This window comes from Lucilia cuprina, chromosome 4 (assembly GCF_022045245.1).
Source record: "Lucilia cuprina isolate Lc7/37 chromosome 4, ASM2204524v1, whole genome shotgun sequence".
Classification (NCBI taxonomy): Eukaryota; Metazoa; Arthropoda; class Insecta; order Diptera; family Calliphoridae; genus Lucilia; species Lucilia cuprina.
The window spans coordinates 11,703,888-11,727,878 of record NC_060952.1 but is presented as its reverse complement, the minus strand read 5'-3'; the positions used below and the strand labels follow the sequence as shown (position 1 = coordinate 11,727,878).

The 23,991-nt window shown below is 27.5% G+C and overlaps 1 protein-coding gene across 7 annotated transcripts in view; it reads right to left on the bottom strand.

The window, feature by feature from the left end:
- Window positions 1-23,968, bottom strand: part of LOC111690180 (serine-rich adhesin for platelets) — a 59,531-nt gene extending 35,563 nt beyond the window's left edge. For 3 of the 7 annotated variants that reach the window (XM_046950226.1, XM_046950232.1, XM_046950231.1), the window contains exons 1-2: window positions 23,524-23,968; window positions 22,244-22,595 (exon numbers count right to left, since the gene is read on the bottom strand). In XM_046950226.1, coding sequence (XP_046806182.1) covers window positions 22,244-22,271 — 28 coding nt within the window. In that variant the 5' untranslated portion in view covers window positions 22,272-22,595; window positions 23,524-23,968. The remainder of the gene's footprint in view (window positions 1-22,243; window positions 22,596-23,523) is intronic. The other 4 variants (XM_046950227.1, XM_046950228.1, XM_046950229.1 and 1 more) reach the window with 4 other exon arrangements.
- Between the last annotated feature and the right edge of the window lie 23 nt (window positions 23,969-23,991).

Genomic DNA, 23,991 nt, shown 5'->3' with positions numbered 1-23,991 from the left:
TTTCTTTACAAAAAATAAAAAATTTATAAAAGTAAAAATTGTAAAAATATACTCATGGTGTAGGGTATCATATGGTCGGCCATGCCCGACTATACTTTCCTACTTGTTATTTAATAGACTTTTGCGTAAAATTAGAATTAAAACTACAAGCGACTAGAGAGATGAATTGATAGACAGATATTAATAAATTTAAACAAAAAGCATATTTTTTTTTTAATTCGATAAATTTTTTAAATTTTGTCTAATAAAAATAGTTTTGGTAAATTTTCAGTTATGTTGAATGAATTCTTTTTCGGAGGTAGAATTTTTTGGTTATGCTATGTATACACGGTTGTTAGATCTTACAACGTTGGCAGTAAAATGTGCAGAAAATGTCTAATAATACTGGCAACTTACAAATTTTGTCTTGCAATATTTTCGGTAATATTTTTTTCTGACAACGTTACAAAAGAAAAATTGTAAGTTCAGATTAGGGTTTTATAGTTGAAACGAAAAGTCGACTTTTCGACTTTTGCATTTAGTTAAATGTCGATTTTTCGACTTTTTTCTTATAGTATTTTATAAAAAGTCGATTTTTCGATTTTTTCGACTTTTTCAACTTATTTCGGCTATTTTTTTTTACTTTTTTTGAGTTTTTCCAAATATTTTAGAGTTTTTGACTTGTTTCCACTTTTTAAAAAATTTCTACTATTTTTGACTTTTTTCTAATATTTTCGAGATTTCGACCATTTCCGACTTTTCGACTATTTTTTTTACTTTTTTTTGGAGTTTTTGACTTTTTTCCACTTTTTAAGTTTTTGACTATTTTTGATTGTTTACTTTTTTCTACTATTTTCGACTTTTTTCGACTTATCACCTTTTTTTCAACTTTTCGACTATTTTCAACCTTTTGACTTTATTCATAGACGATAGTCGAGTTATCGACTTTTTTCGACAAAAAGTCGGTTGTTCGATTATTCGAAAGTCGATTTATAGAACCCCAGTTCAGATGATTATCATACATTTTCTGAACATTTTACTGACAATGTTATAAGATCTGACAACCGTATATCACGGCTTTTACTTTGAAGTTTTAAATAAATGTTCAATAATTTATCTTTTTATAAAAAATAGCTTTACCCACTTAACAATGTTTCAAGATTGTAAATCTAGCAGATTCTGTGATACCTGTATGAATTTATATGAGAGAATTTTAGAATTTGAGTTTCTCAAGTAAACAAATTTATTTATTCAATTCATATGAGCAGTTCCAAGACCCCTTATGAATGTCCGCCCAAGGTTCGTATGGATGCAAAATTTGTAGATTCTAGCTGTAATAATTTTTCAGATAGACGAATTTTTGTATTTAATTAATATGTGAGGTGCCACGTCCTTATTAATAGTCCGTGAATTTATTACCCAAATGTTAAATGTTGATATACGAAGTTTTAGATTAAACTTGTATTGGAGGGTACCATGCCCCACTACTTCCAAAAGAATAATATTTATCACCACTTCAAAAGTAGCACTAAGAGAATTTGTTTACCTTCTATTGTGTGATGTTTTTTTAACTTCTAAAGAAGCGTAAAGAATCCAATTTTGATAAAATTTTTTTTGTACTGAATTTTATTTAAATGAAACCCATTAAATAAATATAATAACATCCCTTCTATGACAACCCTGTGTTAAAATCATCACTTCTTCAGGATGTTTTTTTATTGCTGGGAAATAGTTTATCAGGCTCAGAGAAACTTTTTTTGTTATTACTTTTTGTTTTAAAAATACATATTGATAATAATGGGACATGCTCATAAGACACAAGAATGACTAGCTTTTGCACTTTCTGAGAGTCGCAACATTTAATAACTATTTTTTTAGTAGGCGTGGCACGTTGCCTATTTGAAATTTTAAAATAAGTCTAAAGTTCCTTCCACGCGAACAGAAACACAAAGTTAAAATGAAAAAATTATTCCAGAAATTTATTGCTTTATACACTTCAAACAAAAATTCCTTAGAATAATATTTAGAAACTTTTTGTCGCTTAACGCCTAACGTTTTGATTATGTTCGCTTCAAAATATGTATAATTTAACATTTTGTTTTTGTTTTAATTCATTCATAATTTAAATGTTTTGTTTCAATTATACAAAAAAATATTTATTTAAGCTTTTGTTTTTGCATTTAAAGGTTTGCGTGCGTTCCTTTTTTTTTTGTTTTTATTGCATTATAATTCATTTTCTGTTACAGTTCACGAAACAAAGCAACAAAGGCGAGACATGAGAAGACATAAAGTAAGGCAGACCTACAGAAAGACAAACAGACAAACATACAACTAGATAAGACACAAGGTGAAACAAAGTTCAAAAGAAGCTCTTTATATGATTTTAAAGGTAAACGAATAGCGATACAACCGAAAAAAAGTGTTGCCTGTTATTTAAACCAATTATGGGCATATAGTAGATCAAGTTAAAACACTAACAAAATCCCACACATACGAGAGAAGTGGTTGAAAGTTTTTGAGGTTTGTTTTTGAAGGAAAAAATAAAATAATATGTATAAGAAAAACCTGATGTGATCTTCTTCCGCAGCAGGTGATGTGAATTGAAAAAAAAACTACATTTCAAGACCAGTTTAACTTATTGGCAAATATGACGAGTATTTTTGCTATAAACAATAAATAAAAATATATAGAAATTATTTTCGTAATTATGTGTGTATTTTAGTATTATTGCATTTATTGTTTTTGTATGTACTTGTATGGAAATACATATGAACATTCTATTATATATTAGCTCAGTTAGAGATGAGGCCGGGGCGCTATGACATACCGCTTTTTTGTTTAGCTCAACTTTTCAATTTTAATTTATTATTGTTTTTAATATTTCTTTGTTGCTCCTAAGCACCTACATATAAAATATTTTAAATATTTCTTTGTGTTTTTTACCTTTTAAATAAACTCGTAATGATGCTTAAAATCTATTTTTTGCGTTTTAAAATCAATAAACGTTGTTTATTTAAGATTTTAATATATTTTTTAATATTTTTCACTTTTGATATATTTGAAATAAGTTCTATTCATTTTATTATATTGTAGATTATTTTCTTTGAATTACTTTTTAGAGAAAGGTTAAGTAAGGAAGGCTAATGCAACCTTAGGTACAACTCCACTTGGTGACCGTTATGTTTATAGCCGGCTTTACATGATCACATAAGTAATATCTGTCAAAATTTTGTGTAGAAGAGTACAGATGGGATCGTCTAAATTCAATATGTAATGAAACCATCACACATCGAGAGAAAATACGGACGGAAAATTTGAAAGTCGTATGGCTCTCTTCATTTTTTTAAATAATTCAAAAAACAAGCAGTTCGAATTAGATCAGGGATGCATTTTTATGTAAACATATACAAAAAAGTGAAACAGCTGTTTTCATCTTACTTTGTAATTGTTTTATACCAATCGTGTAAACACAAAAAATCATACAACTTTTATTCTCTTTTTTGTTATGCGGAAGGAATTTCATTTTACTTTTTCATTAGACTTTACGTACGTAAAGTGTGATCGTGTAAAGTACCCTTTATTGTGAATCCCTTTGATAAGAAGAAGTAAAAATAAGAAACTAAGAAATAAGGAGTGAGATCGAAAAATTCTTAACATACATATATGTTTATAAAAAAGAAACCACTAAACTTACAGCTTTATTTTTTTTATTTGATTCAAATTAATATTACAATTTACAAAAAAAAAAAAAAATATTTTTATAGTTTTAATCACTAGTGATGAAATTTTGAACCCTTTTCGGAAACCCTTCCATTAACGTTTTTATAGTGCTTTCTGTCACTTTGCTCAAACATGTAATCCATCTCCGTTTAAAATCTACCACACTTTTGGACACCTTTTTTGTACTCTTCAATTCTCTTTCAACAAGAGCCCAATATCTCTCCACTGGCCTTAGCTCCGGGCAGTTTGGAGGATTTGCCTCTCTTGGTACAAATACCACATTATTGTTCTTGTACCACTCAAGGGCTTGTTTACCATAGTGACAGGATGCCAAGTCAGGCCAAAAATAAGTGGACACATTATGAAGTCTTATGAATGGAAGCAGCCTTTTTTGTAAACATTCCTTGATGTAAATTTCGGTATTTTTAGAGCCCGTTGTAACAAATGATTGGCTTCTTTTGCCGCAACTGCATATTGCTTGCCATACCAAGAACTTTCTGGGAAATTTTGTCTGCTTTTGGGTCCTAAACATTTTTTCAACATTCCCTCGAGCATCAGCAACATAAAACTTTTGACCTGGAAGTTGCGAAAAATCTGCCAGAACATACGTTTCGTCATCCATTATGCAGCAAGAATATTTTTTTATAAAACTTTTGGCCTCTAAATTTTTAGCAGCCTTCCTGTCAGGAACTTTTTCAGCCTTGTATGTTTTTAAACCTGCATTAGCTTTAACTTTTCGTACCAAATAGTCCGAGCACTGAGCTAACCGAACTGCTTTCCTACCGGATGTGTTGGGAGCTCTTTTGAAAATGCGTTCTATTTTTTGGCTTTAGAAACATCATGTGGACCATTCCTTCTACCTGAACCAGGTTTTCTATCAACTGACAAGTTCTCCCGGTACTGTTTAATAACATTGGAAACAGTTTGACGGCAGACCTTTGTATGCTTGGACAACTTTTTGTAAGACCAAGTTGGGTTTAGTTGAAAATATTTAATAATTTCAGTACGCACTTTTTTCTGGTCGCTCATTTTAATCAGATTAACAAAAAAATAATATAATTGACATTACACATAATAACTGACATGTTTTCAAAGGTAACTTGATCAAAAAAAAAAAAAATCAAATAATACTTTGGTTGAAAAATGTAATGAAAAACGTGTGTTAAGAATTTTTCGATCTCACTCCTTAATAGAAGGAAGGATTAATAATTTGTCTTTTGGTAGAGAATTCTCTTCAGTTTGCTTTGTTATGTTTGACGAAAAACTTCCCAGCGAAAATTTACATTGAACAGTAAGGGGTAAAAGTTCTTAACTTTATGCTTAACCAATAGCATTTTAAGTCATTAGCCCCCATTCTACATTTCAATTTGAATGGAAATTTTAACCGTTTGGTAACTTTGGTATTCTGTATTTCGATTCGACTCTCCGCCACATAAACAACAACTTACAAAACGAAATGGAATTGCTTCTTCTTGAAATACCTTTTTTTCGATCATTGCGTAACTAAATGTGTAAACGTAATCAAAATACAGATTTGGTGTGATTATTTTAACGGGGGAATGAAAGTAGAGGCAAGTAAATACTTACTCGCTTACAAATAGGGAGTTAGTTAAGTACTTATCGTAGATCGCCTGCAAATAGAGAGAATGTTATTGAGAAAAAATAGCCTACGAGAACACATCCACTACCTCCACATCCACAGCTTTAATAATAAGCTACTGATACACGGTTATCAGATCATACAACCGTGTAAAGTTAAAATTTTTGCTCTGAAACGTCGTCAGAAAAAAAAACATTTCTGAAAATGTTGCAAGACAAAAACTGTAAGTTGAAACGGTTTTTAGATATTATCTGAATATTTGTCTGCCAAAAAATATACATAAAATTATGTAAGTACTTACATAATATATTATTTATAAGTCATTACTAGATACCTTCTAAGTAATTCATAGAAAAGTATGTAAGTACAAGTTATTAACATGTTTTTGCTGGGTTGATGATTTATACTAACAACAACTTACTTTTTAATGACTACTACATTTTGGTTACATTATTTATAAGGAATCTAGTAATGACTTACAAAGTAGTTCTCAAAAACAAACTTAAATTCTTATTTGCAGGTGATCTTAGTTAGTACTTAGAAAAAAATTTGAATCTTCAAATCTTCATACAAAAATTTCAGTTCTTTCAATTTGTTATTTTTAATTTTTCCTCACTTATATAAATACATATTCTACATATTTTGTACATTTTTTCTTTAATTCATAAAAAAATAAGTCAGAAATAACATAAAGAACTATAAAACGCAGAGCTAAAAACTTGTTTAAGCCTAAACAATGAAAAAAGTTCAATTGTTTTTAAGCCAATACAAGTTATTATTTACATACATACACAGTGACACACAATAATTCGCACAGTTTTTTTAAGTTTTTCGATTTTTCAAAATTTTTTAAAGAATAAATGTTAATAAAATATTTTGTCACACTGTAGAAACAACAACTATGAACTAAAGATTTGACTTTTATTTTTTTGCATGCGTTTTTTTCCATCTCTCTTTATTTTGGTTTATAATTTTTTTTTGTTTATATCCAACTACATCAACAGCTAACGGGTTGACGCCATTTGTCGGTTTTGCCTGCTGCCAGTTTATATCTGCATGTAAGCATTTGTCCGTCCATCCGTCCAATTGACAATGCTGTTTTTAGTGTATTTTTCTTGTGGCTTTTTGTAATTTTATTCTGTTTTTTTCTCTTTCTGGTCGTAGCTGTTGATTTTTTTTCAATTTTTTTTATGTTGAGCTTGTACGAACGAGTAAAGTTGAGGTTAAACTGAAATATAGTCTTAGTGACCCAGTTTTTAACATTTAATACCAAACAAATGACTTTCAATGGTTTGGTTTGTTTTTTTTTATGATTGCAAAAGCAAAAATAAGAAGAAAAATACATGTAGAATTATGGTTTTGATGGGAGTATATTTCTGCTAATGTTTTTGTGTAGAAAACGTTAACACTTAAAAAAGTTTTAAGAATATTTAACGAATACAAATTCATTTTTAACAGAAATGTTAACTTTTAGACAATAAATTCAGGATGAATTGATCCGAGTCTTATTGTTTAAGGGAAAATATTTGATAAACTAACTCTATTTATGTATGTAGATAAGGGTGGCCCCGTTTGTATGGAGGACAAATAAGGCGTCGATGTTCCCGACTAAAATTAAAGTTTAATTGATTACAAGATAGCGTTTCTCAAATTATTTCCCGGGATCAATATTTGACTTGATCCAAGGATTTTTTTAAATCTCTTCCAAGATAAAGATAAAAAATTTTGGTGTCATATGAAAGGCCTTTTTAATAACATATCAGAGTAAAAGTAATCGATATTTTAAATTTTTTCTTAAAATTTTCAGATTTTTTACATTTAAAAAAAAATATTTAAATAAAATGTCAGTTAAACTGAATTTCAATTAATTACATTATATACTTAAATTTTAGGGCTACCCTAATGTACATACGTAGAGTATCAATGATTCTCTTATATTCATTAATGTCATATCTCGGGGGTATATATATCAACCATATATGACTATCTCAAAAATCGTAGCGCGGACAAAACCTCTCGTCATTGAGTTTTGTAACATTTGTCTGTTCACTGACCAGATTGCAGACGTTCCAGTGGCCTCATATGCCCAGTTTGGTGTATCATTCCTTTTGTAGGGTTCACTAAGAATGGCTACATCTACATTTAACTCGCGTCCTAATAGCTGCTGGGCTGCATCACAATGATTAAGATTTATTTGCAGTAATCTAATCATCGTATTTTTAACTGTTGCATCGCTTTCCTGTATTGGGGACATACACCTGACCCAGTTACGTGATCACTCTTAGGTGTGTTATCCTTACAAAGAAGACAGGATGGTTTATTCTTGCATGATTTAATCATGTGACCTTCTTCCCCTCAGCGGAAACACTTACTTGAGTAGTCATTGGGGCTTTAACATCTTGTTGCCGTGTGACCAAAGTCAAGGCATTTGTAGCATCTTTTTGGTATTATTTTTTTTCACGAATTCGGCATATCACCCATCCAATACGTATTTTTGCAGTTTTTAGTAATATGTGGAATTATGTAGCACTAGTGGCAATAGTGGCGGTTTGGATTCCTCCATATGCTTTTCTCATGGATTTTATTGCTTGTTATGATCTTCAAGTTCACTATTAACTGCTTTTAAAACCTCATCTTTTGTGGTTACTTCGTCAATGTCTGTGATTTCCAGTAGTATTTCTTGGCTTAGAGCCTGTACTTCTGCAACTGATCCGATAGCATCTGTAATCGCATCTCTAAATTAGTTTGTTTTCTCATGAGCTGGTTTATTTAGCTCTAAGAGCAGCTTACCTTTATCCGCTTTCCTAATATTATTAATATTTTCAGTAAGGACATTGAGATCTGGATTACTATCTATCTATCTATCTATCTATCTATCTATCTATCTATCTATCTATCTATATATCTATATATCTATATATCTATATATCTATCTATCTATCTATCTATCTATCTATCTATCTATCTATCTATCTATCTATCTATCTATCTATCTATCTATCTATCTATTTATCTATCTATCTATCTATCTACATATCTATCTATCTATCTATCTATCTATCTATCTATCTATCTATCTATCTATCTATCTATCTATCTATCTATCTATCTATCTATCTATCTATCTATCTATCTATCTATCTATCTATCTATCTATCTATCTATCTATCTATCTATCTATCTACCTATCTATCTACATATCTATCTATCTATCTATCTATCTATCTATCTATCTATCTATCTATCTATCTGTCTGTCTGTCTATCTATCTATCTATCTATCTATCTATCTATCTATCTATCTATCTATCTATCTATCTATCCATCTATCCATCCATCTATCTATCTATCTATCTATCTATCTATCTATCTATCTATATATCCATCTATCCATCTATCCATCTATCTATCTATCTATCTATCTATCTATCTATCTATCTATCTATCTATCTATCTATCCATCTATGGTGTAGTAAATACAATATCCATATCATTAAATTGAAGGATATTTTAATTGATGTATACATGAAAAGATATCAAATGAATCCATTATAAAACTTAAATATCCATATCAATAACAAGATACAACAAAATATACACACATAAAAGCAACTTTGTAAAGTATTGAGTATGTGCTTGTAGGTTTTTTAATTTAAATGCAACAATTGTCAAAGCCAAGGTCAATATAAATTGATGTGCATGTACAATTTAAAAAAAAGAAGATTGTTTCATATTCTATCTATGCACATACATATGAAAAATTATTGTTATATACTCATACATAAGAGTAAATATGTACAATGATATGCATATATTACATCATTAGAAGGATTTTTATGAAGATACATTACGCACTGACATCATTCATAAAATCAATATGAATAGAATTACTTTAAAAGCTTTTAAAATATTTTCATTTTATTATTTCTATATATTCGCAAACTAAATGAGTAGGTAATCGAATTCAATTTTAATCTTATTAAGCAATTCCTAAACATTGTTGAAACTGAAAATATTTTGAAATCAAAGACAATAGAAACAAAAAATCTCTTCAACATCAAATGAAAGTTAACCGGTAGTCACATAACGGTTTAATCAAAATATAAACAAACAAATAACTATGGTAATATTGTAAAACATCATAAGTTGTCTTATGTTAAATACGAATTTAAATGTCAATTTAAAGTAAAACGTCTTGTAGCCACATGTACAATAAAATCCATTTTGAATTAGAATTAAAATCTAATTCTCGACTTAAGCTATATTCCCATATGACCACAGTAGTATATCTTAAAGATGTCTATTCTCTGTTTGATGATTTTAAGTGAGTGTTTTTAATTCAATTGTTATTCATACGTCTAATATAATCTTTTGTCAAGCAAATTAATCATTTGAATTTATATTTCAGTCTATTTATTTTTCTTTTTTTTTTTTGTTTGTTTTCATAATAACATTTATATTTCTATTATTTAATTTGTATTGTTAAGTTTTATTTCTATTTAGCTACTAAAGTCTTTTTTATTTAGTGTTTATGTAATATAGTGGTGAAGAAAAAAAGGCAACAACAACAAAAAAATAACTATAATTAATGTCAAGTGATAACCAACGCCAACTTATAAAATCCCCTAGAAAAAAAAATTGCAAAAACTAAAATAAAACCTCATTGTGATATGAAATGGAATCATGGTGGCCGTCATATTGCATTCATACATATATCCAAGCAAACAAATATCATGACGGTGTGAGTCATTAATTAAATTTTTAATAAAAAATATAAATAGTTATATGTTGTAGTTGTAAAAATAATGTAATTGCGGTTAAAGATTTATTTACTTAAATGATTGATGTTAATAATTTGTTTTTAGTTGCAGTTACAAATATTTGCTTCATGCTAAAGTTTAGATTTCTTTAATTCTAAAGTGTCATCTTCTATCTTCATAAACTTGTTAACATTTTCTATAGAAAGGGAAAATTTATGAGATTTTTTTTTTAAATTATAGAGATATTTTCACAAAATCTCTATAGAACGTGAAAATTCTGTATTAAAAATATATGTTCGAAAATTTTCTATAAAAAAATGCTTAAAAATAATGTGTTAAAAGATAAAATGTCGAATATTTTCTTTAAAAGAATACGATTAAAAAAATTCTCTGTAGAAAATGTATTGTTCAAAAATTCTCTATTAAAAAAGGAATTTTAAAAATGTTTCTTTTAAATGAGAAATTTTGTAAAAAAAAATCTATTAACAGAGAAATATTCGCAATTCCTTTATAGAAAAGGTATCTTCAAAAATTCTCTATAAACGGATAATTCTTGAATATTCTCTATAAAAAGATAATTTTAAAAAATTCTATATAAAAATATAATTTATAAACAACTTTCTATACAGACTTATTCTTAATAAAGAGAAAAATGTCTTATGTCCTCTACAGAAACATATGAACATTGAATATTTTCACTAAAAATATAAATTTTCGAAAATACTCTATAGAAAAATAATTTTTTAAAAATTATTAATAAATAAATTGAACATTTTCTTTAAAGTAGAAATTTTTCGAAAATTCTTTAATGAAAAAAAGTATCGAAAATTTTCTAATGAAAATTTAATTTTCGCAAATTTTTTATAAAAAAAAAACATTTAAAAATTTTCTATTGAAAATGAAATCTTCCGAAATTCTATACAAAAACAATCCAAATTCTATAAAAAAAGAGAAATTTTTGAAATTTTCTATAGAAAGTGAAATTTCAAAAAATCTCTTTATAAACAGAAAATGTATCTTCAAAAATTCTCTATGCAAGGAAAAATCTCTGTAAAGAGATAATTTTAAAAAAATTCTATATAAAAATATAATTTAAAAACAAAGACAAATTTTTAATAAAGAAAAAAATTGCATATGGCCCCTACAGAAACATGAGGAACATTGAATATTTTCAATAAAAACATAAAATTTCAAAAATAATTTTTTAAAAATTATTAATAAATAAATTGAACATTTTCTTTAAAGTAGAAATTTTTCGAAAATTCTTTAATGAAAAAAAGTATCGAAAATTTTCTAATGAAAATTTAATTTTCGCAAATTTTTTTATAAAAAAAACATTTAAAAATTTTCTATTGAAAATGAAATCTTCCGAAATTCTATATAAAAAAAATCCAAATTCTATAAAAAAAGAGAAATTTTTGAAATTTTGTATAGAAAGAGAAATATTCAAAAAATCTCTTTATAAAGAGAAAAGGTATCTTCAAAAATTCTCTATACAAGGAAAAGTTCCCTTTAAAAAAATAATTTTAAAAAAATTCTATATAAAAATATAATTTAAAAACAAAGACAAATTTTTAATAAAGAAAAAAATTTCATATGGCCCCTACAAAAACATGAGGAACATTGAATATTTTCAATAAAAACATAAAATTTCAAAAATTCTCTATAGAAAAAATAAATTTTTAAAAATTATTAATAAATAAATTGAACATTTTCGATAAAATAGAAATTTTTCGAAAATTCTTTAATAAAAAATATGGAAAATTCTTTAAAAAATTTAATTTTCGCAAATTTTTTATAAAAAAATATTTAAAAATTTTCTATTGAAAAGGAAATCTTCCGAAATTCCATATAAAAATAAATTTGCAAAATTCTATAAAAAAGATAAATTTTTGAAATTCTCTATAGAAAGAAAAATTTTAAAAAATCTCTATATAAAGATATATTTGAAAATTCTATTAAAAAAGAAATCTTTAAAATTTTTTAAAATTCTTTGTAAAAATAAAAACTTTTAAAATTTTTCTATAATTCTCTTTAAAAAGAAATTTTTCAATGTTCTCTACAGTCTGAGAAAATCATCAAAATTTTCTTTAAACAAAAAATTAAATTTCTCTGTAGAAAAAGAATTTTTGGAAAATTGAGATTTTTTGTAAATTCTTTGCTAAAGAAATATTTAAAAATTCTTAGTTAAATTACTCTTTTTGTGCTTTCCTCAACCAGTGTCTCAGGTGTGAATCGAACACATCACCTCCGATCTATTAATTATAAAACAAAATATTTTAACTCATAATAGCAAATTTATCTTTTAAATATGTGTAGTAAAAGCTTTGCGAAATATTTTAAATATTTTCTTTAAACAAATCAGTTTTTATTAATTTTTTCCATTTTAGAAAAACTATAATAAAATAACAATTAAAAATTTCCTATTTATGTATAAACCGCTTAAAAGCAACAGATGATTTAAGCCTTTAAGTTGCAAAATTATATGATGTATCTATCAACTTGCTAATGTTTGCCACTCACACACTCAATGTAAAATGACACTTCAACTAAAAAGGCGATAACTCAACTGTTTTTGTCTAAAGTATTTTTGTAATTGTGTTTGTATCTTAGTGATATAAAACAACAAAAATTAAAAAAAAGTGTAAGTGTATTTGAAAGTGTTTGAGTGTGTTGTTGTGTTGTTTTTTAATTCGATTAAATAATTTTGTTTATGGTTAAAAAGATGTTGACAATGATGTTTGTTGTACACTTTTGTTGCCACATTTATTGGTGTGTGAGTTGTAATTGTTGTTTTTGTCTTTTCTCAGTTGTTGCACAGTGGCATTGCATTAGTAAGTTGTTTTGTTCATAATTATAATTGGCCCAGTGCCAAATGATTTACAAAGACATGTTTTAGTTGTAGTTGCAATTTTTATTGTCGTTGTTTGCTGATGACGTTTGATGTGCATGTTGATGTTGATGACGCTGTTTGAAGTCATCATCTTGGCATAAGTATCAAAGTACAAGCTGAATATAGTCTTGTGGCAGGCATGTAAGAAAATCATGTTTAGCATTAATTATACGATGAAGATTTGGATTTTCAAAGCTGTCTTAGATGAGACCCATTGAACTTGAATGTAATTTTTTTGTTCGCCATTTTAAATAAAGCTTTGTTTGAAGTGATGTTTTTTATGATTATCACGTTTTGTTTTTTTGGGCTTACAGTTATTTAAATGAAGTTTTAAAATAGTGGAACAATTTAAATTTATTATTTACATAAATGTCAAAGTTCAAGTATTTTAATCGTTTCTTTTTTTGTAAAGATCTATTAAATTTGCAACTTTAGTTGGTTAGTTTGTTTGTTGTTTTGCATTTAACTGGAATTTTAACAATTTCCCGAATCGAATGGACTGAAATTAGCTATTGATATCTCTAAGATGCAAGCAGATATGTTTTCGCCCTCTTCTAACGGTAGTTTTTAGTTACAAGAGTACTGGACAAGAAATCTCAATGTGATGGAAAGTTTTTGAGGCCATATTCGAATCTCAATCCTTTGGTTAAACAGTTGTTCGTCTGTGTATTTCCCTTTACAATTACCCAGCAGTTCGACAAATAGTCAATGCATACGTTAAAGACTGTCATTTACATTAATGTGTAACCACATGGTTGACTCTAATTTCTATATATTGTGTTATTCGTCACCAACGTACTCTTCGTAAACGAGAATGAAGACAGTCGACACTTTACTGTACCCTAGGTAAATGAGTGAGGGGACACTTAAAAAAAGTTTTTTCCATTGTACTTCAGAAGTCACTTCATTGAAGTCACAATTGTTTATTTTCCACTAAAGTCTAAGCAGCTGGTTATACCCTATTTGAATGTTTTTGGTCATTCATCACGAATGTACTCTTCGTAATCTAGCGCGAAGACAATCGCCACTTTACTGTACACCATATAAGCAAGAGAGTCGACGTCGTCACTTAAATATACCCCAAGGAAACAGTGACTGACTCTCAAGAACTCATTTGGAGATTAGCATCCATTGACTACTCTTAATTACATATGGACAGTCTCATTCTAGACTGTAGAGTGACGATTGACTTCCTCGTAGGACAAGCCATGTTAAAATGGTTGGTCACGTGGTTATTCTTGTGGCTAGGGGCCACTATACGTGCTATGTCAAGTGGTTATTTCGGAACTGTCCCGACGAACTGCTGGGTATCTCAAGATTATTTGTATAAATATTCAAAAATTCAAACTTCTGATAAGGATTATTTTCAATTTTGTTTTTTTTAAGATGTGAACAATATTTAAGAATAATATTTAATCAAAATCTAATCTAAACTTTCTCAACTAATCTTTCGATAAAATGCGAACATTTTAACTTTCTCAATATATTAAAGACTGAAGTATTTAAAATCATATTAATATATTATTTTCATCGTACAATGACTTATTTCTTTGTAATGCAAAACTGAACGATCATAAATATATTATAAATAATTTATTGAATTAAAATGATTAAAATAATTACCACTTATCGCTAGCAGACAATAAATTCGTAATGCAACATTAACAAAGAAACAAATAGGAATATTAATATATAGAAAATATAAACAAATGTTTTATTTAGTTAAGAAAGTTAATCAAATAAAATTAAAAATAAATTAAATTGGGTGCGGTTTTTTTAATATAAAGAAAACATTAATTTTAGATAATTTTATCAATGGATTTAATTATCAACTAATTTCTGTTAGATCCATTTATGTATGTTAATTGTAATGATTTTATCAATTTTTATAATTGAAATAATAAAATTTTCTTTAAATAAAATAATAGTAGCATTTATCAGTGATTTAAGAGCTGAAACTAAGAGATTAAAATTTACATTATTTACTTTTGTAATATTTTTTAATAACTAACTAACTAAATAACTAATAACATACAGATACATTTAAAAATTGTATCCACCTAAAAAGAGAGAGATCAAGACTGGGTCTATAACAAGAATGGGATTCATCTTCAACAGGTATTGGAACATTTGAGGGTGTAGGGTAATAAAGGATTACGTCCTAATATATGTATGTTAGATTATTTTTGATAAATCCTTGCTTCAGTTGCACACGGCAATCCTCGGCGGCATGTTACCTTGATGAAAGATCATATCTTTGTGTGATTAAAATAACGGGGTAAAGAGCTGTTACCAGTCTACCGGAACTATAAACTTAACAATGGGTTTAAAAAAGAGAACTACATAACTTGGTACAATAGGTGGCGGTAGTCTGCAGGCATAGTTTCAGACTTTGTCTCGTCCCTGTTGTTGGAGAGGTTCTTTTGGGAAACATTTGAGTATTTCCCCCGCCCGTATACCTAGAGTAAGTGTGTCGGATGATATTATCTATTTTTGTGGCGAATAAATGAGAAGTGTGCTATGTTTAATAATGATGGTGGCAAGTTTTCTTCTACGAGTGAATTCATTGAATTTTCCTTAATTGTCTATGTATAATCAGGCAAAACTCTGTTTATACCAGATTTACTACAGTGTGTTCTCTGTGAGTTAGAACTTTATATCTTTACATGCTATTGCCGGATCAACACAGGCCAATCTTTAAATTTTGCATGAATAACTCTAACATCTATGTAATAATTTAGGGAAAACATTTGACAAACTACCCATGATATGGCATCTACTAGAGAATTCAATTATTCGGGTTTTTGTCTTATTCGGTTTATTCGACAAATAATTATTTGAGGTTTTACGTTAGCCGGTTAATAATCGGATAATTAAAAATTATTCGGTTATTCGAATAAAAGGAAACTAGATGTTATTATTGCTTTTAACAATAATTTTCTCCATATGCACCCTGTAACAATTTTGAAAAAAGCATTCACACATGGAAAAGTTGATAAGCATGTGAAAATAAATTCCACTTACGGAATTGTGCACTCCGATTTTTATGACCTTGTAAAAGGATTTCAAAGTTTAAAGGACTAAAAACGAATATTTAAAATATTTATATGTATTTTATAATGCTAATATTGGTATCACTTAGAGAAAAAGGAAAAAGAAATTACATATAAAAATATTTCATTTTCGACTCAAAAACTTTTAACTACTTTTTTGTGACAAATTTTCTTTAAGATTTCCAATTCATTCTTGATGATCTTGATGATTTGAAATAAGTTATATTATTTCGAAGCAGAGGAACTCAGCTTCATTTGAAATTAATATTAATACCAACTTTTTAATATAAATTTGGAATTCCATCTTTTGAAATTGGATGTCTTTTAAACTTTAAAGTCCTTTTACAGGAGCATAAGAGCTGATTATGAAAAACTGAGTACACAGAGCTAATACTAATGGTCCACAGTTTCTGTACGCACGGTTTATAAACAAAAATATTATTTTCACTTTAATTCTTTGTGTAGTTTTTTATCAAATACTAGAAATTCTTGTTTATGTGAAATGCTTATATAAACACATTACTGTTTTTAAGATTTTCAACGAGTTCTAGAATTCATACGTTCCATTGAACACTAGTTCAACTATAACTGTTGCTGAAAACTTGGTAGAAATCCTTAAGAACACAACAATGTTCCCAAAAAAATTGGTTGTAAAAATAAAAGCGATATAATTATTTCCTTATTTCTTTTCAAAAAACATCAAATATATTTTCTTTATTATAGAAAATTGATTAAGAAATTAAGAAAAGAAGAACATTTATTATAAAAATTTTAAATTTGTAGAAAATACATAGTAATTTTACTGCTAAATAGTAAGTTTTTCTTAATCGGTTAATTGATAGAAATTATTCGGATTATTCGTTATTTGAAATTTGACAATTTTCATTTATTCGAATGATTAATCGTCAAAAATTAATCGATTAACCGAACGACGATTAATCGTTTAAATACTCTAGCATCTACCATATTAATTAAATAAAAAAATTCTTTTACCTGGGAAACTAATACAACATAATTATTCAAATATTGCACGAATAACTTTAATAATCATCTGAACATTTTGGAGGAAATAGAGCGGACTTTCAACTTGGGGGCCTGGAGTTCCCACATGAATTTAATAGAAAAATTCGTATAGCTGAGAAACTATTAGAGCTAGAATCTTAAAATTTTACAAGAAATATTTTGACATTTATGTAAACATTTAGAGAATGACGGGAGGACTTAAAACAAGATATATGAAGTGGACACATTATTTTGTATATCTTAGAAATTGCTAAATTATTTAAACTTTTCATAGTTAGAAGATATGCACATCTCCAAAAAATATTGTAGTTAGAATCTTAAAATCGTTATGTGGCGTTTTTATTTCAATTATTTTTAGGGTAGCAAAGCACACTGGGTATAGCTAGTATCTTAATTTAATACATTATTAAAAACTTTAAGTTCTTATATGCCAAGATTAGCATGTAATATAAATTAAAAAAACTAATGTTAATGAACGTTTAACATTGGTTAAGACAATTTATTTTCTTAGTTCTTTTAAGTTTAAAAACATGAATTTCTTGATAAATTGAGTTCATCAAGTAAATGACCCAAATACCCGTAGAAAAGTGTAAACAAATGTAATAAAAAAACAATAACAATATATATAACTCTAAGAGATATAAGAACAATTTTACATGTATCTCTCGGAACGTGCTTAAAAAACACACACATACATCACAACAAAATTGTATTCGAGCAAAACTGAGGGTATTTTTAAGCTGTAAAAATAATCTTAAATTAATTTGTATTTCTTTCTTGTGGCAGAAAAATAAAATATTTTACTAGGCTTATTTTAAAGATAAAACATTTTAATTTTGCAGATAAGAAGAAGACGAAATAATCATGTTTAAAAAAATATGAAATATTTATTAAGAAAAGCTTTTTCCTTCAATGACTTCTTAATTTTTATTTTTTTAAAATAAAAATATTTGTATTTAGAATGATAAAAAGAGGTAAAGAGAGAAAAAAAACAAGAACTTTTTTTGTTTCTTAAATTGCAAATAAACGTGAAATGAAAAAGCCGGTAATGTCTTAATCTTGATGGCCATGACGTGAATGAACTCTTTTTGTGTTATTTTTTGTTGCTGTTGATTGAAGCTTTGCAATCATACAGTACAATGTTGTTAACAATCTGATTCATTTAAACAGGGTATAACGAAAATAAACTTCAGTAAAGAGATTTTTTAAGGAAATTTAAAAGAACAATATTGGAAAAGCTTCAGTTTTGAATAAATTTTTAACCGAACAATACTTAAACATTTAAAACAAATGATCATTTAAGAACTTTAACGAAAAAACTGCCTATTTTATCGACACTTTTTGTAAGACCCTTTATGCAATTTGTCATGTTAATTCTTGGCACATTTTGTTTGGGTTTGTCTTTTAGTATTAATTTCAATGAATAGTTTTTCTTTCTTTACATTTTATTAAAATTTTTTTAATACTTGTACTATTGTTTTGTATTTTCCAAGCCAATGTGGAATATGTTTGTATGTAAATAAATATTGGTTCTAAAAATTTGTATAATGATTCATCGATCCATCCATCCATCCAGCTATTAACAAATGCATTGAAAATTTTTTCATCGTCAAAAGCGGGAAAAATGTATTACAGAGTTCTTCTTGTCATAAAAATTTACGACTGTTGAATTATTTAGTTTTTTTTTTCATAATTATTCTTTGTAGACTTTACATTTTATTATGTATGTATGTGAATAAAAAAATAAAGAATTTTGTTGTAGCAACAATTTATGAGTCATACACAAAATTCGAAATTAAATTACAATTTAAAGGCGTATAAAATATACAAGATATTTTCAATTTATACAAAAATAAATTTCTTATTTTACACTAAATAAAATTAGTAATAAATTTGTTTAATAAAAATCTTAACTTCTCAAATCGTTCAATGATAATTATCACTATTATATTATTTTCAACATTATATCGACTAATAAAGCTAGACTATTGAATTATTTAGACTAGGACTAGACTTGATTAGTTGGATTAATTTAAAGACTATTATTTTAATAAGGGTTTAGATTAGTATATTGATAAGATTATCCCAAATTCTACCAACTACTGACTATGGCCAAGTCTATTAACTTTAGTTTAGCCAGTGAATTAGTCTATCGTCTAAAATAGAGATTACTGAGAGTGAAAGAGATATGTGTACTCCTGATAAAAAATAGACACCAAAGAGTTTATAATTTTTCAATAACATCCGGTGTCTACGATGTATACATACGATGTAATTTTGACAACGCATTCGTTGTCGAAATCTAAATTTTATACACAAAGGTTGTCTTAGTGTTAACAAACATGGCAAGCTCACTATTGACAACGGATTGTTGTAAATATTTCAGTGTAGACTATGAACTAGTTTACTGACTAATATACGAATTAGTTTAGTTACAAATCTATAATAACTTGTTAATGAACCAATCTATTGGCTCGTCTTTTGACTAATACTTAAGTAAATAGATTGAATTATACAATAGTCAATGAACTTGGACGGACTATGATATAGATATTCATTGATTTCTCGATTGAATAGTCTATTGATTATCTTATGGCCTAATTTATCGGTCAGTCTATTGAGTATTATATTATTTATTCTATATATAATATATAATATTATTTATTCTATATAAATATGACTAATATTTTAACAATTTTTTAATATTTTAACAATTTATTAATTGTTGAAATTTATGTTTCAGCTCTCGTTCAGCTAATGACTTAATAATACGAATATTATACAATCCTATAAGATAAATATTTCGGCTCTCAATTGGCTAACTAATGATTACAATCAGACGAGATAAATACTTTGGATCTCGGTCGGTTAATGTCTTAATAATACGAATATTATAAAATCCGATGAGATAAATGCTTCGACTCTCAATCGGTTAACTACTGATTACGATCCGACGAGATAAATGCTTCGGATCTTGGCCGGCAAACTACTGATTACGATCTGACGAGATAAATGCTTCGGCTCTCGGTCGGCTAATGACTTAACAATACGAATATTATACAATCCGATTGGATAAATGCTTTGGCTAACTACTGATTACGATACGACGAGATAAATGCTTCGGTTTTCAATCGGCTAATTACTAATAGGTACGTTCTACAATCCGACGAGTTAAATGCTTTGGCTCTCGGTCGGCTAATTACTGGTTTTGTTTACGGTGTGAAGTAAGAACTTCGGGACAACGGTTCTTGCTTGCCTTAGTCCTTAATTCTAAAATCTCTTATATGAAAACTTACGTAAACTATTTGTGACTTATAACGTAACATGGCAAATAATTAATTCTGCCAATAATAATAATAGTTGTATTGATAATATAGAAGTGATATTGATAGTAGAAGAATGTATAGTAAATTATGCTTTGTAATGCATGTTACACACTAGACTTGTCTAAAATGTGGACTAATCTATTGGTTATTTTCTTGACTAGTCTATGAATTAGTTTATCTACTAATCTAGGGACTAGCCTAATTATTGTTGGCTAGTCTGAATAAAAATATACTGCGATCAAAAAAAAATTAAAAGCTGGAAGTAAGCTGATTCCTAAATAACACAGTCTAATGTTAAACGTGCTCTAAGTTTCCAAGTTCAAAAAAGTTTATAAACCCCCTTCATCACAAGGTCCTTGTTCTAATACTTAATCTTTGTATTTAATTATAAAAATGTATGTAATATATAGATTCTTATACATAATTGTCATCATATCTATTGGAGTTGGTTTTCTTATCATATTATTTTTTCTTTTCGTTTTATAAATTTCTTTTAATTTTATCTGAAAATGTTCTAGTTGTAGTTTTATGTACATTTTTCTTATCTTATCAGAGCTAGCAGTCGTTCTTTTTTGAATTAACTTTTTGCTGCCTTATCAATTTTTGCTATTATATTTATAAACGTCTTTGAGTAGATTTATTTTAGCACAATTAGGGTTTTTTTTAAGAATTCTTTTAATGACTCAAAACCTAGGTATTTAGGGAGTTGGGTAAAAATTTATGTGAACTAATTCTTGAACCTAATGGCTTGAAAAAATGTGAATATATAGTCGGACATTGCCGACCATATGATACCCTACAGTATCAGTCAGTATGTTAAAATTGTGGATTTTTTAAATAAAGCATTTAATTTGTTTTATTTTTTACTTATTGTTGACAAAAAAAGAGATTTTCTGCAAGAGGGCTCTTAGGGGAGAAGGGCTAAATATGGTCCTATCCTTTGGTAGATGAATTAACTTCTACTTCAAAGTCATTTTTGTAGATTTTAATCGTTTTATTAGTAATTATACGTTAAGTAATTATACGTTAGTTAACCTGACAAACGCAAAACCATTCGACGCAACAAAAGCTGAATTAAAAATATGGATGAATGAATCCCATAAGGCCTCTTGGAATAATGAAACGGTGGGTAGAACCACAAAGATTCTATGTGGTGACCCTGATGAGAGCAAGACGAGAAATCTTCTCAAAATGAGCAAGTCTGAGGTTAGTATGATGGTACGTATTCTCTGTGGACACACAGGATTACGAGCACATCTATACAAAATTGGACGTGCGGATTCAGACGAATGTAGAGCATGTGGAGAGGACAGTGAAACTCTGGAGCACTTTCTTTGCCATTGTCAGGCATTCGTCGAAGTTAGATCCAAGTATCTTGGAAGTGATGTTATTACGGAAATAACATTCTTAACCAACACCGATTGGAAAATTCTTCTTGGTGGTGTACGGTTGTATGGGGGCTAGGAGAAATAAAGGACCGATTTCAACCATTTTCAATGGCTTTCGTCCTTGAACCAAAAAAAGAGTATGTGCCAAATTTCATCAAATTATCTTGAAAATTGCGACCTGTAGCGTGCGCACAAGGTTTACACAAACAGACGGACGGACAGCTAAATCGACTCAGTGATTCTGAGGCGATTGGTATACTTTAAGGTGGGTCTATGACCAATATTTTTGGATGTTAGAAACTTCAGCACAAGCGCATAATACCCTCTCCACTATAGTGGTGTAGGGTATAAAAATATTAAGCATTATGGCGGACATCGGTTCTATTAAAAATTAACTTATTTACTTACACTATGTAACTTAAAAGTATTGAGATGATTAAGTATGTATGTATATAAACAAGTGTTTCTAGCAAATATGTAATAAAAAATAAAAAAAACTTACCACCACCATTTTTCGTGGCATCAACCATATTGAAGGAGCTGAAGAAAACTTTAAAATTTTGTAGAGTGTGAATAAGTGTTGAATGTTTATATTTTAGCGGTTGCTGCTACGTCGACTGCTATGTTAAATATCGAAAATATGATTGTTGCTGTTTTATCTTATTTGTAGTTGTATATTTGTGTTATTGTTTTCGTTATAGTTTGTATTCTCTATTTTTTTCCTTATAAATTTGTAACAAGAACAAGAAATTGCAATATAGCAACGACAACAACAAACAATTACTCCAAAATCTTCTTTTTTCTCTTTTAGTTTTGTTTTTGTTATTATTAAAGTGGTTTTTTTATGCTTTCTTCTTTAAGGGAATAAAATGGAAACAAAATTTATTGGAAGAGTAGTAAAAACAAATGAAACAAAAAAAAAAAATAATAAAAATGAGTAAGTAACAAAAAAAAAAAGAAACAGCAACAATTTAACAAATTTGTTACTTCTTGAGTTACAATTTTTTGTATATTTTTATTTATTTATATCTTATGGTAGATATTTTATTTAATTGGAATAAGTGTGATTCATACTATTTTTTTTGAGACAAGTTTTTTTTTGTATTTTATTTTGCTTAAATTTGTTAAACAAACAGCAAAATAATAATAAAATATACCTATTCTGAATAGGTGTAGTAGGTATGTAGTAGATATCTGTTACTAGTTTTAAAAGACAAGTAAATAATATTTTCAGAGATAAAGCGGATAAAGATAATAATCATGATGTTAACTAAATATCGCCAACATTTGTATATAGAAATATTTAATTTATTTTTTTTTTTTTGTTTTTATTTTGACTTTATTCATCAAAATAGAATATAAAAATATTCCTATTTTTCATTTTAAGTTAAGACACTTATATAGGTACAAAATGGTAGATTTCCTTTTTTTAATATAAAATTTGTTACATTACTTTAGTTTTGTGTGTTTCAGTTTTCTGGTTTACTTTTTTTACTGCACTTTTTTTGTGTGTTTTAAACTTTAATTAAAACAAGAAAAATCCAAAACAAGAATGTAATTAATTCATGTCACGAATTTAAACAAACAAAAACTCAAGCAAGAAAAAAAGACAAGATGTGTCAGTCAAACAGACAAAACAGACCGACCAACCGTTTTATAAAGACTTTTCAAGCCAACACTTTGAAAATGCTTTTTACAAACAATAAATTTTTAGTTTTTCTTAAAACGAAATAAAAATTATTCCCTTTTTTTAACTTTATTTTTATTAAACAATTAACATACTTTTGTTAGAAAATCTATTAGATCTTTTTTATCTTAAACTTTACAATAAGATTTTCTTGCTGCAGCAACAACTAAACTTACACTGCACTTTCTTTTAATTTACTTCTTAAATATACTATAATATTTTGTATTTTTTTTTTTGTTATTTTTCATCAATTTTCACCATTTAACGTGTATTTTACTTTGTTATTGATTTTCACATTTCACACCTTTTTCCACTTTTCTTGCAATTCAACGTTGTTGTTGTTGGTTAAAAGAGAAGAACACGCCTTCCTTGTTTTTTTTTTTTTTGTTATCTTAATTTCCTTTAAGATTATTAACTTTTTCATTTATTTTTATAAAATTTAAAAACTTATTTGTTCTCTTTATTTATTGTTATATTAAACACTTTGTTAGTTTTTATAATAAAGAAAATTAAAATCTTTCGTTTTAAAAAAAGTTTTTCTCCGCGTAGCTCTACTCTACAAA